The following is a 21350-nucleotide window of genomic DNA, read 5'->3' on the forward strand; positions in this document are numbered from 1 at the left end:
AAGAATACTGCGCCTATGTCAACATCATTTATATTACCAATTAGTGATGTTGAAGTCCAAATGTAGTAGATTAGGGTGAACGATCTATGTGCGTGTGATAAGAAAGTGTAGCCTTTCTCTGCCTCCCCGAACGGTCATCCAGGCATCTTTCAGGGTCAATTTTAGTAATGAGGGCCTGCGAAGAGGAAACCTGCCCCTCGGTAAGTCTTAGTGCTTCTGTCCCTCTTCGGGTCCCAGGCTATATTAAAGTCGCCCAATAGTATGATCTCTCCTTTGCCGAATGTTCTAAGGTAGTAAGTGCTGCCCTAATAAACCCATCTTGTCCTGTATTGGGGTGTATATAGTGTCCATGTAAATATTGAAACCCCTACTTGAAGTGTAAGAAACCTTCCTTCTTTGTCCCCTAGTGAGCCCAAGATTCGAATGGTTGGGCTCGAGCGAATTGCAATAAGAACCCCTGCTACTTTCCCAGGGGTTTTTGTTTCAATGATTTGGGGGTATTGCCTTAGTTTGAATCTTTGTCTTGTTTCCAAATATGTGTTTCTTGTATGGCTATGATGTCTAGTTTCGTGTTCTGAAGGAATTGTTTGATTTTCTTCCATTTGACAGGGGAATTCAACCCCCTGACATTAACAGTTAGGAGCCTGAACTGGAGCACCTGTTATCTGTGTTAGTGTTTAGTAGTACACACCTCACTTGTGCCGCAGCTCCCCAAACAAACCCCCATTCCCACTTGGCAACCCCCGTTCTTGCCCCTCACCTCCATCCCTTTCCCCAACTGTGATTCCCCTCCCCCCATCATCCCAACTCCCTCGAGTGAGTCAAAGTTCTTATTCCCACCATCCAACGCCCGTGTGTGGCATACGTTGTGGGGCTTGGCAAGCAGCACCACAACTGCTGCGATGTTATTCTGAGGTACGGAGGAGAATTTTGTGATGCCTGTGTGGTGCCTCGTAGCTAAAAAGCATTATTGTGGGGGCGTCTCCAAGACGGAGCTCCTGCACACGCGTCTTACTTTCTCCGGTCGCCATCTTGGAATCGAGATATTTCCATAGAAGTGGGAGAGTGACAATTAGTCCCCACAGGGCTGATTCTGTCACCTTCTAATGCTACTATATTCAACAAAGTCTGGTCTTGCTTGGAGGTATGGTTTGGATGTAATGGTGAGGGTGATAGAACCAGACTATAGGGGTGACATAAAAGTCTTAGTCCAAAACAATGGAAAAGAATTATATAATGTCAAAACCGGAGAGAAACTCGCTCAAGGGATTATAGAATGTGCCCTTTTTCCATACGAGTAGAGGTACATTAACAGATCCTCACAGAAAGGGGTGCCAAAGGTTTTGGAGAAGTTGATAAAGACCCACCTTCTGTGATAGCTATCCCAAAACCCCTATACAGAGGAAGAAGACAGAGGTAATCCCTGATCTAGCTTTTGCGCGGTTTAATGACCCTGTTCTTTCAGAGGCTTTCCTCAAAGTCACCCCAGTGGAGGAGGGTAGGTTGAAAGACAGCCTGTTTTTTCCCCTCAAACAGGGAATGCTTTAGAGGGGAGACATTACAGCAGAAGGCACCCCTAAAACGCAAATTGTTGTTCCCAGAAGCCATAGGTGGGCAGTCCTAAAGATTGCCCATGCCCACCTGACCTCAGGACATCTAGGGATGGCAAAGATCCAAGGTCAATTAATCGGCATATTTGATTGGCCAGGGGAATACGCTGATGTTAAGAATCTTGTTGCTACATGTTCCCTCTGCCAAAAGACAGCACCACACTCTCTTCCACCTGCTCCTTTACAGCCCCTACCTATCACAGATGTCCCTTTATCCAGAATTGAAATGGACGTTGTAGGTCCCTTGGAACTATCCAGACTAAGGAATGAATATATCCTAGTTATCCTAGAATATGCAACATGCTACCAAAAGGCCTTCCCGATGAGAAATAACAACTCACAACAAATCCTAAAAAATCTAATTCCTTTTCTGTCACGGGTGGGATTTCCAAAGGAAATGTTAACTGATCAAGGGACCATATTTATGAGTAAACTGATTGCAGAGTTAGAACAAATTTTACAAACTAAGACCTTGTGTACCTCTTTGTACCACCCACAGACAAATGGCCTAGTAGAACGCTTTAACAAGACACTGAAGAGTGTTCTCAAAAATACTGCCAGAAGTAGACTGTAACTGGGACATGATGGTTCCTTGGGCCCTTTTTTTGCCATCTGAAAAGCTCCCCAAACCTCCCTAGCTTTTTCCCCATTCAAACTCCTCTATAGGCGTGACCCACGTGATGTCTTAGACATGTTACTGGAGTCATGGGAGGAAAGGAAATGGCCGTACTACCACCCTCCCAGACCGCACAGCGGATCAAAGAACATATGGCAGTGGTATGAGAGTTGGTACACATTAATTTGGAAAAGGCACAATAAAATCAACATACTCAGTATGATAAAAGGGCAGTGCCCTGGTCCTTCTCCATTTGACAGAAGGTGTTGGTACTTCTGGCTACTGATGCCTATGAGGTGTTCGAAAGAACAGGACCCAAAAACTACAGATTTGCTCAACCTGATAGGAGACTTAAACCCTCAAATCTACCATGCTAACCTCCTAAAGGAGTGGAGGGAAGATCCAGTAGAGTCCTCATCCTTATTGATGGCTACATTATTGTCGGAAGGAGAGACTGAACACATCTTAGTCCCTTCTGATCTCCCTAAGGAAAAATAGCAAGACATCCAGGATCTTATAGATCAGTTCCAAGATGTCTTCAATAGTTAGCAGTGAAGTGGAGATAATAAACATTCACACTCCCCCCAGCAAACTAATCTATCTTAAACCGTAATAGATTCCAGAGGCAAGGAAGGAGATAGTGCTCCAGGAGGTGGAGAAAATGATTGCCGCAGACATTATTGAACAATCTCAAAGTATGTGGTCCTTGCTTATAGTCCTTGTAGCAAAACCCGATCAATCATGGAGGTTTTGTATAGACTTTCGGAAATTAAATGGCATGTACCAGTTCGATAATTATCTAATGCCCCGGATTGACGAACTCATTGATCGGCTGGGATTGGCTGTCTATATCTCCGTGATTGATCTTACCAAGGGCAATTGGCAGGTTCCACTGAACCCACCAGACAAAGAAAAGACAGCTGTCACCAGCCTCAGAGCACTATTTCCCTTTAAAGTCCTTCCCTTTGGGCTTCATGGGGGCACCAGCCACCTTCCAGAGATTGATGGACCAGATATTGCTACCCTTTTCCAACTTTTGTGGCGCATATCTGGACGATATTGTGGTTCACAGCAAAACTTGGGAAGACCATATGTTCTATCTATACTAACTAGATCTCTAAGATGAGCAGGTCTGACAGTCAATCCCAAGTGCCATCTGGCCCAGTCGGCTGTAAAATACTTGGGATTTTTTGTCGACAATGGGCTAGTCCAACCACAGTCAGAAAATGTCTGGGCAGCGACACTTGCCCCAAAAACCAAGAGGAACCTTCATTCCTCTGACTTACCGGGTATTACCAGAGGTTTGCCCCAAACTACTCGTCAATTACCTCTTGTCCTACAGACACGCTAAAGAATGTGGAACCACAAAAACATTGGTGGCAAAAAGAAGTTCATGCTAGTTTTGACACACTGAAATCCATCTTGTGCAGTAAGCCAATACTAAAGGTCCCCAACTATAATAAAGAGTTCATACTTCAAACTGATGCCTCCAGGGTGGGGAGAGGAGGCGTGCTTTATCAAGAGTACGATGGTGGGGAGCACCCAGTTTTGTACATTAGTAGAAAGCTGTTCCCACGAGAGAGAAACTATGCAACACTCGAACTAGAGGCTCTGGACATAAAGTGGGCAATTGGTTACTTAACGTACTACCTCACATGCTAGAAGTTTAAGTTGATAACCAACCATTTGCTACTCACTTGGCTCAGTTTACGTAACAACACCAACCTGAGAATAATGCTTTGGGTTTTAGACCTACAGCCCTTTTGCTGTAGTGTAGAGCATTGTAAAGGAAAAGAGCAGGGCAATGTCGACTTCCTGTCATGCTTTCCTTTAGAGGGAGATGGGGAAGGCAGCAGCATTAGGGGAAGGGTATGTGACTATTCACTATGTGTCATCACCTCTCTCTGGGGGGGGCACCTTCTCATCTCCCATGAGGCTATGGAGGCGAGGCCACTACCCAATGCCTTACAAAATATTATGTTTTATGGGCTGCTACTCTTGTAAATAATACATGCTTGTAACCAATACTGATACATAGCTCTCCTTTGCTTTCTCAAGCTACATACGCACGCAATTGTGAACATATATTTATTTCTCCTGCACAATCACTATTGTCTGAAGATTTGCAACCTGTGATACATTTACACGCCAATTAACATTTGGAACTGTTATAAACAAAAAAAGGCACCTTGTGATCTTCTGTCATCCATTGGTAAGCCAGTAAGAGCAACGATGTTAGCGGAGGAGACATGCATGAAAACTCTTATAAGCTGCAACATGTGACGAACCTAGCGAAGTTGTCACTACTTCACTAAGGGAAATCTCCCCTCATGTGTCCAGGGAAAGGCAGGAGGTACCTGACTTGTCCATGGGGGTGGCTATCTGTGGGTGGACCACATGAGGGAAGACAACCCTCGGGGAGGCGAAGTAGACTCGCTAGGTCAAGGCAGGCATTTCCCTGTTTCTTTAGTCTCTGGTAACACCCACTTGCCTACCTATTCCTGGGTGGCAGTAGTTAATTCTTGAGAACTGATAAGTGGTGGCTGGGGAGCTTTCTTATGATTTGCCTCTGTTGCATTTTTGGCAGCTTGCCAGTGGACAGAATTGTTTTTCCAATGAAGGATCAAAAATTGCTTACAGTCAAAAGGAGAAAAGAAAAAAAATGTACATTTATTTTATTGAGCTTTTGTTAAGTGCCTTATACAACAACATTGTGTTTCAAAGCAGCACAAGGCTAAATGGGACGGGAACAGGGCAAATAATAACAATGGCAAACTGGTAAAATACAGTCTTGATCCTACTAGGCCTTGTGGCATTCTGATGTGCAAGGGCAATGAGGAAAAGTGCAGGAGATAGTGAGGGAGGAGGGGAGGAGCAGAGGAGTGGATAAGTGCTGGCTGACGGCCCGGGAGGGTAGTGCTAAGGAGAGCCAAGGAGGAGAAAGAGGGAGGTTGAGAAAGAGACTGTTGCAGTAGTCCAGCCTTGAGAGGACCACAGCTCTGGAGACTTTGAGCTTCTGGGGGAAGGTGAGGAAAGGATGAATGCCTCTGAGGAGGTGGAGCTGGAAGTGGGACTTCTTAGTAAGATCCATGATGGGAGGGGTGAACGAGAGAGCGGAAACGAAGATGCTCCCAAGGATTTTGGCCTCAGAGGATGGGGGGGGGGTAGAGGACCCAAAGAGGGTGGCCAAAGGGTAGTAGGAAAAGATGGAGCAAGTGTCCCAATGAGAAGGATCTCTGTCTTACTGGCATTAAGATGGAGATTGTTAGATGAACACCATGCCTGAATAGCAGACAGTCAGTCAGGGATCAGAGAGGAGGAAGAGGAGGTAATAGAGGGAAGTTTGAAGGAAAGCTGTGTGTCATCAGCATAACACTGGAAATGAGGAGAGAAGGAAGAAAGCAGCGAGCAAGAAGGGCAAGATAGATATTGAAGAGCCATGGCGATAGGCTAGAGACCTGGACGACACCACAGGTAGATAGTGAGGTGGTGGAGGAGAAAGGGTCCAGTTGCAACTGGGCCGGGCGGTTAGTGAGAAAGAGGTCAGTCAATCCAGTTCTTGGTCAGTGATGCCGAGGGTGTCACAGAGTAGTTTTATGAGGATAGAATGGTTGACCGTGTCAACGGCAGAGGAGAGATCAAGGAGAATGAGAACAGTGGGTTTTGCGGGTGTTCAGGAGAGCAGTTTCCCTGCCTTTGGATGCCCGGAATCCAGATTGATGGTCATGAAGGCAACCACACGATCAGTGTGGCGGGTCAGTTAAGGGAGGACCAGCTTCTCCAAGAGTTTACCCAGGAAGGCGTTAGTGGATGTAGGGTGATAGTTAGGGGGGTCAGCAGATGGCTTTTTTAAGAGAGGGTGCACAAGGGAGTGCTTAAGGGATAGAGGGAAAGAGCCAGTGGCGAAGGAGTGGTTGCAGAAGTCAGCAAGAGCCAGGGTGAGAGAGGAGATGTTATCCTTAATGGTTCTGGAAGATCAGGGGAGCGCCTGTTTGGAGGAGACTTTCATAGAGTGGACCACTTTGGAGACCTTGTCTGGGGCTATGGGCAGGAGGGAGAAGAGTGAGGGGGTAAAATGAGGGGGGGCAAGGGAGGCAGGGGAGCAGGCATGGGAGTGGAGACCGGGGTGGAGGAGAGTGAGGATAAGATGTCCTGAGTTTTTGATGTGAAATGGGAGGCCAAAGCAGTGCAGTGAGCCTGGGAAGGAAGGAGAGAGGTGCAGACTGCAGCTGGATTGGCGAGTTCCTTGCAGATTTTGAAAAGTTTGGCCGTGTTTTTAGTGGCTCCAGAGATGCAGGCTTGAATGTGGGCCCGCTTCTTGGAGCGGATAGAGAAGCGATATTGCCTTTGGAGTAGGCGGCAGGCCAGTTTGTCAGAGGGTAAACCCAAGGTGGCCAGTTTGTCAGAGGGTAAACCCAAGGTCTGCCACTTGCGTTTCAGAGATGCTCGATCAGAGTCATACCATCTGCTGTTCTCAGAGACAGGTTTTAGGCGGATCCTCATGACAGGGGCAAGGATGTCAAGGGTGTTAGAGATGGAGAGATGAAGGTTAGCAAGAACATAGTCAGAGGGAGAGTCGGATGTGGAGGTGGGCAGATGAAGGTGGAGGCGAAAGCAGCGGCCGGCGCTCGCGTCATAGGTCAGATGATGGTAAAGGAGTCTGGCAGTGCTGGGGGTGGCTCGGATTGGGGCCAAGGGGCCCCAGGCAGGAGGAAAGGAGAGAATGGTCAGACCAGGAGAGGGTGGTGGTGACCGGATAAGAGATGGGGATGTCGCCAGAAATGAGGGCGTCCAGAGTGTGACCGGCAGAGTGGGTCGGGCCGGTAGGGAGAATAGAGAGAGAGGGATTTACAGAGGACACAGAACGGAGAGGTGGATGATTCAATGGAGTCGAGGTGGGTGTTAAAGTCACCAAACAGGAGGAGTTTGGAAGTAGAGGTTGCGAGGGAGGAAGCAAGGTCAGCCCATTCAGAGAGGAAGAGAGGGATTGGGCCAGGGGGCCTGTAGATAGGGGCCAGGGTGAGAGAAAGAGTAGGCGAGACTCCAAGCCTACTGACGAGGCATTCAAAAGACGAGTAGGCTTGAGTAGGTATGATGGAGGGTTTGGAGAGGATTTTGTAGCCCTCAGGAAGGAGAGTATCAAGAGCTGTGACTGAGCTGGCATTGAACCACGTCTCGGTAAGTGTGAGGACATCTAGGTCAAAGCCTTCGAGAAGGAGACAGATGTCAGAGGAGTGTTTGACAGCAGAGCGAGCATTCAGAGTAGCTAAGTGAAGCTGGTCACCACCTTTTAATGCTTTCAGAGGGGGGGTACAGGTGCGTGGTACTCCCGTCATTCATGGTGGAGAGGAAGAAGGAGTGGCAGGAAAAGGGAGGACATTTATTTAGAGAGGGCAGCCGCTGGTTGAGAAGGAGAAGAGTAGGTTGAGAACTTTGGGCCATGATGGTGCCATTGTGGTAGACATTAATGATACACATAGAAGATAAGTATGCCAGGAGTACTTCCCAACTAGTGCCACCATTAATGGGTTAGGAGGAGTAAGGGGAGAGAGTGGAGACCAGACGGGGTCCATATGTCAGGAGAGGGGACAGAGAAGAGGATGTCCGTAATAGTCTGCCTGGAAGTGGCATTGACGTAGGTGTCAGCAATAGGTAGGCCTGGGTTAGAGTCCAGGAGAGCTTTTTTCAGCTTTTTCTTCCAGACATTGTGAGAGAGGTAAGATAGGTGATTGAATAGCATTTGGAATAGATAGAGAGGTAGAGAGTGCCATGGGAGTAGAGGAGGAGAGAGAGAACAGTGAAGTTGCACAGTGCACAGGAGCTCACCAAATGGCCTAGTAGCCAGGGAGGCGAAGAAGTGGAGGTGTGTAATGAAAGACAATCAATGCACAGATTAGAAGCACACCAAAGTTCGAAATTCCCAATAAAGCACTAAAATACCACACAAGATGGGAATGCACAGATTTAAAAGTACAATTAAAGACAAATTTTCAGTATGACACTTACAAGCAGCAGAAAGCGAGCAAAGTCGAGTTTAAAGAAGGTAAATATATCAAGTGGTCAGGAAATTACAGTTTGTAGTTAGGCTAGAGGTGAAGGGAGGCATGATTCAGCAAGCAGCCAAGCAGCCAAGCAGAGATTATACCAGGACAGGGCGAGCCGGGCTGCTTACTGGTGCAATGTAGAAGAATATTTTTCATGGTAACAAAATACAGGGGTAACTGTAAGTTTGATCATTGACGGCATGGGCTGGGGGCAAGATGCTGGAGTGGTGGCATGGAGGAGGCTCCCTCCAGGTACGGACAGGGCCAGACAGGGGGGCCTTGATTGGCGGACCGGCTCTCACCTGCCGGATCACCGATTAGCTGCATGAGGATGTCAGCAGCCAATCACTGCCGCAGATGGTGCATAAGCAAAAGCACTCCACTGCCTGGATGTGAAAAGGTGGTGGTGGCCATCTTAGAAAAGGTTAATTGCCTTTTCAGATAACCAGCCCAACTGGGTAATGGATTTCCTGCAGAAATAACGCCACTTCTGTGGATGAAATAACACATTTTAAAAAAATTGCCCAAGTAGGCAAATTGAGCTCACAAGTGAAGCGATCAACTGAGCAGATGCAGAATCCCGGAAATCATGCCCAGCACACAGGCCTTAACTGGCAACTGCAGGGGGCCTGCTTCGTGGACCCAGGGGGAAAAAGGAAGAGAGCGCTTGCAAGCGCTGGAAGCCGGACCCCAAGATTTTGAGGGTTGTGCTTTATCCTTGTTCTACCCTCCCACACTTGTTTTACCATCCTGCCCCTGCAGTATGCCCAGAGGACACTCTGTACACCTGTGGGGCTGTGGGAGAGGTTTTGAGGCAGCCTATAGAAACTGTAGGGTAGGAGGAGCGGAGGGGAAGCAGTGCTCCACAAGGGTAAAATTAGGGTTGAGTGGCACTATCAGTGATTGGTGTTATTTGAAGAGTACGTTCTTTAGGCCCTACCTGAAGTGTAGGATGGTGTGTGCAAGTACGTCCAGTATGGCCAGGAGACTGTCTCATGGGCCGGTCTGTGAGCTGGTTGCTATTACATGACAATTTGTATCCAGATTGACACACTATTCTCCAGGGAAGATGATGTGTTCATACCCAATTTGTAACCATGCTGCTGTCCCACAGTCCAGTGCCTGAATGGTTGCTGATACACAATCAATTTTCTGCTCCCACAGCAGTCTGATAGTCCTCTTTATTTTTTAAAATCAATGAGTTCTGTGATTAATGTGGTTTGATAATTGAACCATACTTTGCTGGATGCAGATATGTTTGCTTGTATTTAAGGGGGGCAGGGCGGAAGGGAGGAGATTCTGTTATCAATAAATGAGAGATGCCTGTCTTTTGACTGGACATTTTTGGCTTGAACCCTTATACAGTGGAGAGATCACTGGATGCAGTGTGTGTACTTCCTTCCGGATGAGGAGCCTGTTCTGCAGGGGGAAGCCGTGAAACTAATGGCCCACCATGATGATTACTGCCTGTGGTTCAGCATCCAGAAAAACAGGTAATGACTGTCAGCAAAATGGCGTGCATGAAAATGTTGGTACAAAAGAGTCAATATTTGAACGCATTGGAGTCTCCACTTCTTAAGAGTAAACTATGCGATACGGACAGGTATAATTTTGTGCTTTTAACATGAAAGTATGGGCCTCATTACGAGGTCGGCGTTAAGGGGTTAACGGCAACGGTAAGGGTGCCGTTGCTGTTAACCCCTTACCGCCGCATTACGAGGTCCCTTAGCGGGTCGCGCTAAGGGCGCCTGGTTTTACCAGACGCCCTTAGCGGGAACCGCTAAGGGACCAGGGAGCATTAGCTCCTTCCCCATTCCCATTGAGCCCAATGGGGGCTCGAATGGGAATGGGGAATGGTTTTCAGAATGGGGATTTACCGGGTCCCCCATTCCGAGGACCCGGTATGCGGTAAGGGGTAGCCATGGTGCTAATAGCACCATGGCTACCTCCAACTTCGTAATGAGGCCCTATGTCTCGTTTGTGCAGTATGTTGAATTTCCTCAGTCAGTGATATAGGCATTTGTTTCTGAAGTTCTGTTTAAATCTTTTATACATCTTAGAAATAATGGGCCAGCAGTGCAATTTGAACAAAGGTTTACTTATGAATGCCGCTTTTGTAAAAATCCTGACCACCTGGTGGAGACCATGAATCATCCTACTTTAAACGGCAGTGCAAATTGGTCAATAATATTACTTGTGAGGCTTTTTGGAAAATAATTATGAAAGATGCGCAAGTATCATTAATTACTGCTGTGATTAATTTTGTACTTAATTTGTATGAAATGATAGGTCAATACACTTTGTTTTTAGAGCTACTTAACAGATATGTTGGAGTAATTTTATTCAAAACTTTCATGAAATGACTTGGGTTGGTTCTTAAATTAGCAATGTCTGTTTAAAGAAAATGATATTTATGATATTTTAGCAAGTATTGGTTTTTCATTTATTTCTATTCATTATATTTTGAAAGGTTTACATTTTTAAACCAGAATACAATAAATAAATAAAACAAGTCATCACAATTGCATGAAGGGTTCCCATACAGGCGTGTCCTCAAAGGAGGGCAAATTGTTTGCAGCAGAGTACATAAATATTCATTTAAAACTGTCTAAAACTGGGAAGCTTTATTATCGTCGACTGAGGAACCTAAGCCATGCATCAGGTTGCACCAATAATTTACTGCAACTTTTACAAAGTATAATTAGGCCAGCAGCAACCTGAAGGGGAAATTCACATATGTCTTAATTTTACTGAAGTTAAAGAACCATATGAGGCTTGCTGTTGCTCGCTCATACATATGAGTTTGTGACAAAGCAGCAACCTCCTGGTTCAAATGTGTGTTTTCAGCCTGTAAGCTAGCAACCTTCTTCGACCTATGCTCTAATTGAAAAAGGTTAACAACGGGATAAAGTCTGATAACATTTCATGTGGTATTGCTTTTGTAACTTTGCACTGTATTTTGGAACCTGTAAATGTCCACTTGGCTTTCTGTAGTAATTTAGCAGCTTGAAATAGATCCTTCATTTTTTTATTTGTTGTAACTTCTTCTGCATGTGAAAGCACAGCATTGTTAACTGATTGCAATGAAGCATGCTGTAATTCGTTCTTGTTGACCAGATTGCTAAAATAATTTCCAATAAGTGATTTTGGAGTTTTCCAAAAGGTCCTCCAATGAACAGTCAGTGAATGTTTCCAAACCTTCACATTCTGGCATATTTCTGGTGTTTCACAAGGTTTTTCTGCAGTTCTCAAGACATTGGGGCTCATTACGAGTTTGCCGGTATACAGTGTAATGAATCGGGAGTAAGACTCAGACACAGAAACATTATAATGGTTGTCATTGACATTTATTAAAGTAAAAGAAGGGTTGGAGGAAGACCTATCTCGCCCTAACGCTATGCTGGGTGTTCCTGCCTCAACCAAACTAAAGGATGTCAGTGTCCAAAATCCTATCCTGACCCTTACAAGCTAATCCTAAGAAAAAGTACAAAGGGATAAAGACTTTCAACTGGCATCTGTAGTCTTCTTAATGTTCCAACATAAAGTTCCAAAAGGTGCACAAATTAACAAATGATTAGAGCTCCCCAAGGTTTCACAGTTCTCAGAAGGATGGCGCAAGTTCTTTCCTTCCCTCATGTTTTCGGCTTCTATTCAGGTCGACCACAGTTCTTTACCTTGGCAAAAGACAGCTTTCCAATCAAGGTGCTATGATCCCTTCCCCCTACCATCACACACTCAAGGGTTCTTACTCACCCCTTAACTTACTTCACAGTTCTTTTACAATTATTCCACTCAGGGGGTATGGTCCCTTTCCGCTAGATTTCACACTCTTGAATTGAAATGCATGCCTCCAGACTCACATTCACTTTGGCCTGGTTTACCCCCCTGCCAGGAACTCATGATATTTGCTTTACATTCAGTTTGGCCTGGTATACTCTCCTGCCAGGACATTGCAACAAGTTACTTTTCGTGTCAGGTACAGGTCTCCAGACACGCATTCACAATTTTCCACACATATATTTGGGTGTGGGTCCCCTGGTTAACTCTCCTGCCAGAACCTTTCACACTGTCTTTCACAACGTAGATGGTTTTCAGACTAGCACACTTTACTAGGCAACAGCCTTGTCCGCCCTTTTCATCAATTGGGTCAGTGACCCTCCACCTTCATATTTGTTGCTTTCACTGTTTATCATAGGGCTTTCTGCCTGCTTTAGCAGACTCCTAAACTTTCCCCACAGTGCGTGCCATTCCCCCTGAAGCGCCTTGGTGTCCCGCTTTTCCCTTTTGGGGTTACTGTTGTTTTTTATGCTGCTCTGGAGTTCTGCGCCTCATCCCGCGGTTGCTGTGGCTTGCCGGAGACTCAGAACATCTTTCCGCCCCTTCTCCGCTTGTTGCCTGGTCTCCTGACACCCTTGCACTGCCCTCAACCTCATGACAGCAGACCTCTGGCTTCTTGACTTCCTCTGTACAGCTTTTCCAGGAGCCTTCCAGCGTCGGGCAGCACTCCGCTTGCTTTCCAGCTTCTGATCGACTTTGCATGCAGCAATGTTCTCTCTGCGGCATCTCCCTCCCCATTTGCACAGCTGAAGGGTATTTAAACGTCCCACTACTATGTAGCTCCCACCAACAACTACAACGCAGTACCTTCCTGGTTCTAGTAATCTTCACCACTCCGGTCTTCTTTCTCGTCTCAGTACTTTGGTATAATTTGTCAGAAGGAACCCTGATGTCAGTAGAAGATGGTTGGACGAGTTCAATAGCACAACAAGCCATGACAGTCTTTGAAATTAGTTGGGGTTATACCCAGAGTGGGTAGGTGGATACTGCGTTTCTTGTGACCAGTCTCTCTCCCTCTCATGAGGGTCCTCTCCCTCCATATGATCGTCCCTCGGACAGCCACGCCAGGGTCGGGATCGGGCAGCGGCTGCCCTTCCCTGAGGGGAGTGATGGGGAGTGATGATATCGCTGGATTCATCACAACGGTAAAAGTGCTGATAATCCCGTTTACTGGCACTTTTACCGGTCTGGCCAAGTACGATTTTGCCAGAACACAGTTGCCGGAATTACCAGCGCAATGATCACCTCATCCAGAGTTACCAGCATTGGCAATTCCGGCAACAAAAATACCAAATGGGCCGGAAACCTGCATCAGTGATTCTGGCACAATGGTATCACCGGCCTATCACAAGATTGGATTTGCAGGTAATACCGGCAAAACCAAGGCAGAGATAACTCAGAGCAGCCGGTAAATGGACACATGTGAAGGAAATAAGGCCATAGATGCACCCAATCCACCCAATGTGCACAGGAAGAGTACACAAGGGCCACACCTTCCCCAAAAACACTCCCGAACACAACCATGCTGCCAGTCATTGTTGCAAAAATGGTGTTGGAGGCGCTACATGCCAATCTACAGCTGCAGGAGTACCAACACAGGCAATAGGCGGCCAGAGAGAGGAGGAGGAGGATGATGGCGATGCAGGTGGCGAGGCAGAGGCGTGTGGTGACCCCTCGCACAAGGGCCACACCCTTGGCCCTCACTGACAGGCAGAACAGCGAGACCATACTTGACCTCCTGACCCACATCCAGGTGGATATTGGGAACAGGATCAGCATCAGGTCAGCCATACAACCGCTGGTAAAGCTGGTGTTGGTCCTGTACTTCCTAGCCAGTGGCATGTTATAGCACTCTGTGAGCCAGCTGCACAACATTTCGCAGCCTGCCTTCTCCAGAGTGCTGGTGCAGGTGCTGGAGGCCCTTCTGCACCATGTGGAACAGCACATCACCATCCCCACCACCCAAGCAAGGTTCAACGCCACCAAGACCCGTTTCTATGCAATTGCGGGCACGCCCATTGTGGTGGAAACATTGGATTGCACACATGTTGGGCTGGTGCCCCCCCCCCCCCCACACCTCATGGGAGGGCTACAGGAACTGGAAGCTGTTCCATTCCCTTAATGTCGAGGTCACTTGTGACACCGCCCTTACCATCACGCACTGCTGTGCCTTATTCCCAGGATCAACCCACGAAACAATGGTCCCTGTACATGGAGCGTCTGTAACGCTCACCTGATTCTCGCAGAGGCGCCGCTCTTGACTGGGCGACTACCGTATCTTCAAAGGTGATGTGCAGCACCTGGTTGGCTCTTTGGGCTGGACCTCTGTGCCCTGTATGCCTGACGTGCAGAGTAAGATGTCTGCAGATAGAAAATACGGGGTTAATGAACTGGGGTTATTGGGGTGTCCCTATCTCTTTCCTCTTCTCCTCTCCTGTAGACCCCCACAGGTTAACGCTCTCACCTTAGGTAAGTGAATGCCGAGCTCTCCATCTGCCTCGGGGCAGGGTGCTGTAACCAGTTTCTTCACTGGATAGGTAGCGCAGGCCTCTTGACTTCAGAGGACTGCTGTCCGTCGTTTACTGCACGAACGGTAAGTTTCGAGTAACTCAAATGTCTTTAAAGTCTTTAATAATGATGTCTCTTGTTTTGCAGGGTTCCGGCGATGGCGGATGACGGGCTGAAGTGAGTTGAAGATGGAGCCCGTGTGATGAATAGAAGCGCCTGGAAGCACGTAAGTAAGCGCTTGTTGCCAGCTTCACGAAGCGCTCTAACTGTCTTTTTATTTTGCAGGTACAAGTTCGGAGCGGCTGCAGGGTGCCGGGATACCCACTGGGTTAGATGTGGAAAGGAGTAATGGCACGTGAGTATTAAAGTTCCCCAATGTCTTTAAACGCACCTTGTTTTGTCTTTCAGATGCGAGATGCAGCGCCGACGGCCTCCGGAGCGTGCGAAGAGTTGGTAAGCTTTTGTCTTTCAGATGCCGGAATGCAGTGTGAAGACCTCCGGAGCGCACGAAGAGTAGGTAAGCCTTTGCCTTTCAGATGCCGGAATGCTAACCTGTTCTTTCTTGTCTTTATAGGTGTTGCTGAAGACTGGATTCAGGATGGTAAGCCTTTTTCCTTAGGCCCAGGACCGGATGCAGAAGACACGATGAGCGTTCCTGCTGCAGAGGGTGCAGAATAACGCAAAGCAAGATTCATCCACCGGGTGTGGTTTAAATAGCCTCCTGTAGTGCTTAGGTGTCTCCTTCCACAGCCACGCCTAAGTAAGAAAAGAGTTCCTGGTAAAAAAAAGAGTTCCTGCCTTCCAGAAGAGTTCCAGTGTTCTGAATCTAGGGAGTGGCTCCAGCCCCACCCAACAGGAAAAGTAGTTCCAAACAGAAGAGGATCAGAGGCTCAACTGGCAGGCAAGTAAGCAGCATGGTCTGCTGCAGGTAAGTCCACCCAAGCATTATGAGCCCGGCGCTTCCAGCGCTGGGACTGGGCATATTTATGAGCCTGGTGCCACTGGCGCCAGGACTGGGTCCAAAAGGTCCCAATTGGGACTGGTTGGCACTCGGAACCTGGGTTATGGATCTGCTTCCAAGGGAGTTGGGAAAACCCTGACCTTTTGGAAGCAGAGATCATGACAGCGTCAAAGAGGACAAAGGACCTGGATGTTGGGTGAGTACAATACCATCTACCACAAATGCATGCCCCGGAATGGTCCCTGTACATGCAGGCCAACATGAGATGTTTTTCATATATGAAAGTAATCCATTATCATAATAATACTGTATGTATGTGTGATATAAATTGTTGTGCATTAATTCAATTAATCAAAGTTGTATAATACCTTCATCATTGGCGCTAAAGTCATCTGTAAATGTTTTTTATTCGTTTTTAAGCCCTGAGGGTGAATCTTAATTGGTTATCAACAATGTATATCTGAAGAATGTTCTGCAGTAGTTTAGTCACTATGGGATTTTGTATTATTTTGCAGTCGGCCCAACCCCAGCTGCCCTTTTAGAGGACCTGTCCTACAAATTCAGATATTGTGTTTGCATTTGAAGCACTGGCTAGCTACTCATGGGGTCTAAAATATAGAGATTGATGGAAGATAAAAGACAGCTTTGTATGAGAGATATTGATCATCAAAGGAATACCTCTCTATCCTCCTGCCAGAACTAACCAAAGTTTTATTAATCAATCCCAATCCCGTCTACACTTTTTCTTTAAAGGTTTTTATACTTTCATTGACAAATTTAGATAAATTGCCTAACTGCGTCTACAATGCATTCTGCATTTGCATCCCTTAACCAAATGTTCCAAATTAGATTTTGGTGATTTTCCCTGGCAACATAAAATATGGATTAGAGTTGTGAAGAAAAAATTAAAAGTATTTAATTTAAACAATGGTGTAGTATTTATGCAACTCCGTATTTTCTGTGTTTAGGATCAAAGAGGTTGCTCTTCCTCTGTCGGTCTTACACCACACTTGGCAACATCCTGCTCCACCACTTTAACATGTCTTGTAGACCTTTGCTCTTATTTCTGGTGGTGTGTGATATCATCAGTCTTATGAGGGACTTTTCTTTTACCAGGTGTTTGCCCTATTAGTGATTGACAGTCTTTGGGTAGGCAACTCGGAGTGTAAGACTTTTTTTAAATCGTACATCACATTGGGTCCTTTCAATAAACAGCAGAATTAGGATGGACTGTGTTTTCCGCCATGCATTCCAATCTGTTCCTTCAGTGAACGTTATACTTAGATTTAATTTTCCAACATGGCACTTTCTGTTCCTTCAATGAGTGGTAGACTTAGAATAGACTCTGTGTTGATACTTAAATCCCTCTGTCTTCCTTCATTGAACAAAGACTTCAAATGGATTTTGGTTTCCAACGTATCTTATTTTTTAATCCTTCAGTTTAAATGCTAGACTCTCTTAACTTCAGGTCTAGGACTAGGTGTCCCAACATGTGTCAGTTCTCTTACTCTTAGATTTGGTCAAATTTGCTCTGTACTCTGTTTCCCAGTGCTCAAGTGTTCAAGCCTCACTACGTTAAGCATATCACTGTGTGTACCAGCTCTTTGTACTTGGTTCTAGTGGACCAGCCTTGTCTCTCTCTCTCTCTCTCTCTATCTCTCTCTCTCTTGCCCTGGCATTCATCCTCTCCTCACCCCCTTTACCTCCCTTCTGTCTCTCTTCTTTTATCTAATTTTTTTGACTCTCAATCTTCCTTGTTGGCTGTATTTCTCTCGAATTGCTATTTCTAGGTTGGTTTTCGCTGTTGGTTGATTTGCTGTCTGGGATCCCTTTGGATACTACCTTCACCTCATCCTACTTCACATCCCTCCTTTCTGCACTTGGTTTGTGGTGAAATACTTTGTTTTTTTTATCGGCTTGAGCGCGGTATTCTCTGCCCCTGATCCACCTTCTACTCCGTGTCATTCGCTTGGTTTCTGGGCTTCCTCTCGGTCAGCTTTCTGATGGGACATCTTAGTATCCTTATTGGCCCTGCCTGCTGTATCACTGCTTCTCTAGCCACAGCCATCAACTTTGACCTCCACACACTTTCCCTTCTTCCACATTTCTCTTTTAAAATGACAGCTGATCTGTGGGCTGTTTCAAGTGGAGAGTTCCATGTAAAGAATAGTGTGGAGTGCATTGATCTTCCTGTATAACCTCTTTTGCAACCACTCGGAACACCAAGGAGCAATGCAACTGCTTGAAACTAAATGTTTCGGAGGGTTGTGAAGGATTGTAGCAAGTGAAAAGAATATTCTTAAAATAAACAGAAGTGTATGCGTTGAGCTAAATGTGTAGTAAGAGTGGATTAAAGGAAACACTTGGGCTTTAAGTTTGTGCCTCTGTATACAAACAGTACATGTGTGATTTTCAGAATCAATTTATTTAGTTCATTTTCTTGAAAAACATTAAAGCTTTGTTTAAAGTGCCTGCCAACGTTTGCTTTGAGCTACTTGCTATTCATCCAAGATACTTCATGATAGACTATGGTAGGTCAGACTCCGGACTCGACAACGAGACATAGTGTAGCATTCTTTTATTTTGTTAGCTTCAAATAATCTTTCCCTGTTACCTTCTCATATTCTAACAAAGATAGAGAAAAGGTGCTTGCCAGAATGTCCATAAACTAATAACAGTTCTCCGTCCAGAATCCTATTCTAACCTATCGCTGTCCCTATTCCTCAATGAAAACATCTAAATTACAAAAGTAATAATAGATGTACTTTTGGCGGTGCGGGTGGGTTAGAAGTTGAGGGGCTGACTACTGGATTCTGGGACCCACTCTTTTCCCTTGTTAGCGAGGGCTTCTGCTCACAGTTCCATTTCATACAAGGATAACTCCTGCGTGCTGGGAACTCCACAAGGAATTCCAGTTCAAGTCTTGTTTCCATGCCCTCCCAATCTGGGAGCCTCTCAGTCTTTTCTCTTTCCCCTCTTCTTGGGTTCTCTTAGTCTTTCTTCCCAGTCTGGGGACTTCGTACTTCCCACTTCCCACCTTGTAGGGTATTTGCTGCCTTTTCCCCACCCTGGGGAGATTCCCTTCTGCATTGCCCTTTTTGAGGGTATTCTCTCTTTCGCCCCACTCTGTGAGCCTACTAGTGTTCAGGCTTTGCTCTGTCTCATTCCCCCTTTGGGGGCACATTCCGTTTCTCCCCACACTGGGAAGCTTTCTTTTTCTCCCCACTCTGGGGTCCCACTCTGTTTCACTCACCACTCTGAGATGTGCTCCTTCTCTCCCCACTCTGGGGCTCTTCTTGGTTATTGTTAGGGAGTTTTACTAAAGTCCACCTTTGGTAGGACTGTATAAGACTCACTCTTAGGTGTACAGTGCTCCAATTCTTCGGTTTGGCCTGAACTACCCAAAAGGTTTGGTAGCAATGGCTGAGCAGCCAAGTTTAGTCTAGGAGTGATAAGGGATGTAGTTGAGTACAACGACCTTTGAGCACACTTATATTCAAGGAAACACACACTGTAGTTATATATGAATATGCTTATTTATTATATATACTAAGCAATGCTAAATTCAAAACAATTGAGGTAAGTAAAAAAGTTCACGCAGATAGGTATTTACACTAGATATTTGCTGTATCAATTCTCATTTCAAACAGTAAACTTAATTAGATAATAAGCAGATAAATAAGAGTAGTTTCTTCAAGTTAGCCAATCATACATTAACCAACATTTACTGACCTAGAAATACGGATAAGCTAACAACTCGAAGAAAGCCTTATCTTTAGAAGTCCAACCCTATCTGGGGAATGAGAGTCTCAAAAGTCAGATGGGGACACTGAGGCTAGTAACCCTTGGGCAGCAGGACAAAGGAATTCAGACGCTGTCAAAGTTGTCAAATGCACAGATTATGCTTTTCCTAGAAAGTAACGCATTTTGATTCTAATGGTTCAAGGGAACTGGGTAGGCAACCTGAAGGATTTTAGCCTAAAGGATGGATGCCCTAAGGCCTGGGAGAACACGGTAGGGGGTGTCCACCACAACGTGACTCTACATGCTCAGGAGGTGCAAACAGCAACACAACAACTGCCCAGGAGTCAGACAGTACCTTCCATGTTCAAGAACAGCAATGTCACAACAGGTCCCCACGAGAACACAACAGCAGCTCCAGTTCGGGTCCCTGGCCTTGGTGGCTGGAGGATGAACTTTTGGCAGGAATAGACAGTCGGACTCGGTCACAGGGATGCCCAGCAGATGATCTTGGCGGCATCTGCTTGTGGACACTCAACACAGTCTTTGGAACAGCGACGGTTGTGACCTAGCAGACTTTCTTCCTTCACTTGGTCCTCGACTCTTCTGAGGGGACCTCTATGATCCGGATGGAGTCTCTGTAGGCCCAGGAAGATGTCCACAAGTTTGCAACACACCCCGCAGTTGATGATACAATGCCCCGTAGCAGAACCAGGGATCCCAGCAACACTTCGTGGGATGGCTCAAACTGCATATGGTTTAGAAACTGGTTAGACCCACCAGTCCAAGGGAGGAAGCCATCCGGTCTGAATCTTCCCTGTCGCACAGAAGATAGAACTGGAGCAACAGCAGTCACTCAGTCGGCTTGGCACTCGCTGGAGGTAGCTGCTGACGTCCTCTTCTTTCTTCTACTAATTCAGAATGGATCTTCCAGTGGTCGATTTTGGCTTATAATATGATATGGCATTTGTAACGCGCCTATACACAAGTGTTTCAAGGCGCGACAAGGCAAGGGAGGCGGGAACAGGGGGAGGACAGACAACGAGAAGGGAAGGGGAAGGAGGAGAAGTGCGGGGGGAAGGTGGAGAGGACAGTGCAGTACATGGAATAAGAAAATAAATAAACAATAAGTAAACGTACGGCCAGCAGGTGGCAAGTGCAAGGGTAAGTGCAGACATCAGGTGTCAAGTGCTGTCAGTGGAGTATAGGGGTACAGAAAACAGTCCCCAAGTGTGGGGTTTGCCAGGAAGGCAGTGCAGGAGTGTGACTGGCGGGGGAGGGGACCTGGGCCCGAGATCAGAGGGTGGTCAGGTAACCAGTGCAGTTTTTTTTATTTTTTAAATTTTATTTAAAATTGTGCTTAGTTTTACAAAAGAAAACTTTTACAACATTGTAATTCTAATATACAGTAAAAAACAGAAGTTTATAAGTACAATCATTATTAAGAACCAAATTCATTAAATTTTTTAAAAATAATTTGTTAAAATACATTTCATCAGCCAACAATTTGGTTAAGTCGATGTTTCTTTTCTAGATTAGTGCTTAAGATCAAACCTAACTCATAAATGGGAGTTTTAAACAACAATAATTGCATTCTTTTTGTGAGGATTTTATACAATATTTTTGCCTCCAGTAAATAGTGATTCATTTTCAATTGATAGTGCATTTTCGATTTTCCCTAAAATACGTGCTAACAAGAGTATGAGAGCCATGCTCCCACCATACATACATCTTTCCCAAAAGGAAGATTTCGTGATGTCAGTATCTTTCGGAGCATAAATCCCCAAATAATTATTTCTGTCGTTTTCAAAAAAGGTACAATCAACCACAAGATGTTTCAAGATTTCAGCTGTTCCACATTCACAAAATCGACAGTTCAAATTAGTTAGTACACTATCATTACTACTCCAATGTTGGATTCTCTCAAGTGTATGACACTGGTTCAATTTAAACCTCATATATACTTGACGTATCTTTCTTGAGGGACATTGAGAAAGATAAGAAGATCTTAGCTCTCTCTTCCTTGGTCTTTT

The 21350-nt window shown here is 45.8% G+C and overlaps 1 protein-coding gene across 2 annotated transcripts in view; it reads left to right on the forward strand.

Moving 5' to 3' along the window:
- The window catches only part of PRMT7 (protein arginine methyltransferase 7), a 936033-nt gene that overhangs the window by 269834 nt on the left and 644849 nt on the right, over positions 1-21350 (forward strand). For both annotated transcript variants that reach the window (XM_069653680.1, XM_069653690.1), the window contains exon 9: positions 9636-9763. In XM_069653680.1, the coding sequence (XP_069509781.1) occupies positions 9636-9763 (128 nt within the window). The remainder of the gene's footprint in view (positions 1-9635; positions 9764-21350) is intronic.

This window comes from Ambystoma mexicanum, chromosome 1p, assembly GCF_040938575.1.
Source record: "Ambystoma mexicanum isolate Mex_15411 chromosome 1p, UKY_AmexF1_1, whole genome shotgun sequence".
Taxonomy (NCBI): Eukaryota; Metazoa; Chordata; class Amphibia; order Caudata; family Ambystomatidae; genus Ambystoma; species Ambystoma mexicanum.